This window comes from Neolamprologus brichardi, chromosome 22 (genome assembly GCF_056152115.1).
Source record: "Neolamprologus brichardi isolate AB-2024 chromosome 22, ASM5615211v1, whole genome shotgun sequence".
NCBI classification, from domain to species: Eukaryota; Metazoa; Chordata; class Actinopteri; order Cichliformes; family Cichlidae; genus Neolamprologus; species Neolamprologus brichardi.
Window position 1 is genome coordinate 27,901,656 of NC_142124.1, and position 845 is coordinate 27,902,500.

Sequence of the window (845 nt, forward strand, 5' to 3'; positions counted from 1 at the left end):
GCGAGAATGGATCGACGGAAAATTGGCATTCCCAAAAAGAACACAAATCAAACACACTGCTCTCAGGCACATCTGTTTAGGACTTCTTCAATCTTTATTATGGAAAGGTATGACTTGTCTTGAAAGGTATACTTGAAAGGTATCTAGTATGACTACCAAATGTATTCAATAACCCTTTAGCAACAAACATCTATACTTTTTTAAATTTTTTTCATGAACTAGTTACAGGGGATTATGACTGCACTTTGGATTTTGCATTGTATTTTCTACTAGTTTGGAGGCAAAATGTATATAAGATTACTAGTGATAAAGTCAAATATAGATAAAGTTAGTATATAGTGGTATTTATTTTGAAGGGGGGGGCAATTACCATCACTTATTCATTTTTATAACACAGGTCTATGGTTAGATGATTTGTAACTGATAAAGACAGAAATGAAAACATGAAAAAGAAATTACCATCCTTTAAAAAAAACAATTGTCTTCTTTTTGTGTAATTTCTCTATCATTTTATATTCTTCTGCTCCTGGATGGGCTCCTGTTTTAAATTTTTTGTTTCTGAAGATTTCAAAGTAATGGCTCCAGCTTCCCCCGCTGTCTGCTCCAAACCCAAAGATAGTGACCTGGGGAAAAAATTGAAGTAAAGATTTAATGTATTGTTTAGACTAGGAGCACTGTATTTATTTATTTATTCAATTATTCTTTTATTCATTAACTAATAGCATTCTTAAAAGAATGGTGGGGGTGTTGTGCATTTTTGGTCATTCTGTATTATTTTTGAGTTCACTTGTATTCTATGGTTCCTAGCTTATTCTGTTCAGTATGGTTTATTAGATCTCCCCTTG

At 32.4% G+C, this 845-nt stretch overlaps 1 protein-coding gene across 1 annotated transcript in view; it reads right to left on the bottom strand.

Moving 5' to 3' along the window:
- Window positions 1-344: 344 nt before the first annotated feature.
- The window catches only part of LOC148096799 (CMP-N-acetylneuraminate-beta-galactosamide-alpha-2,3-sialyltransferase 1-like), a 17,670-nt gene continuing 17,169 nt past the window's right edge, over window positions 345-845 (bottom strand). The window contains exon 8 of the mRNA XM_087835350.1: window positions 345-623. Within this exon, the coding sequence (XP_087691476.1) occupies window positions 456-623 (168 nt within the window). The 3' untranslated portion in view covers window positions 345-455. The remainder of the gene's footprint in view (window positions 624-845) is intronic.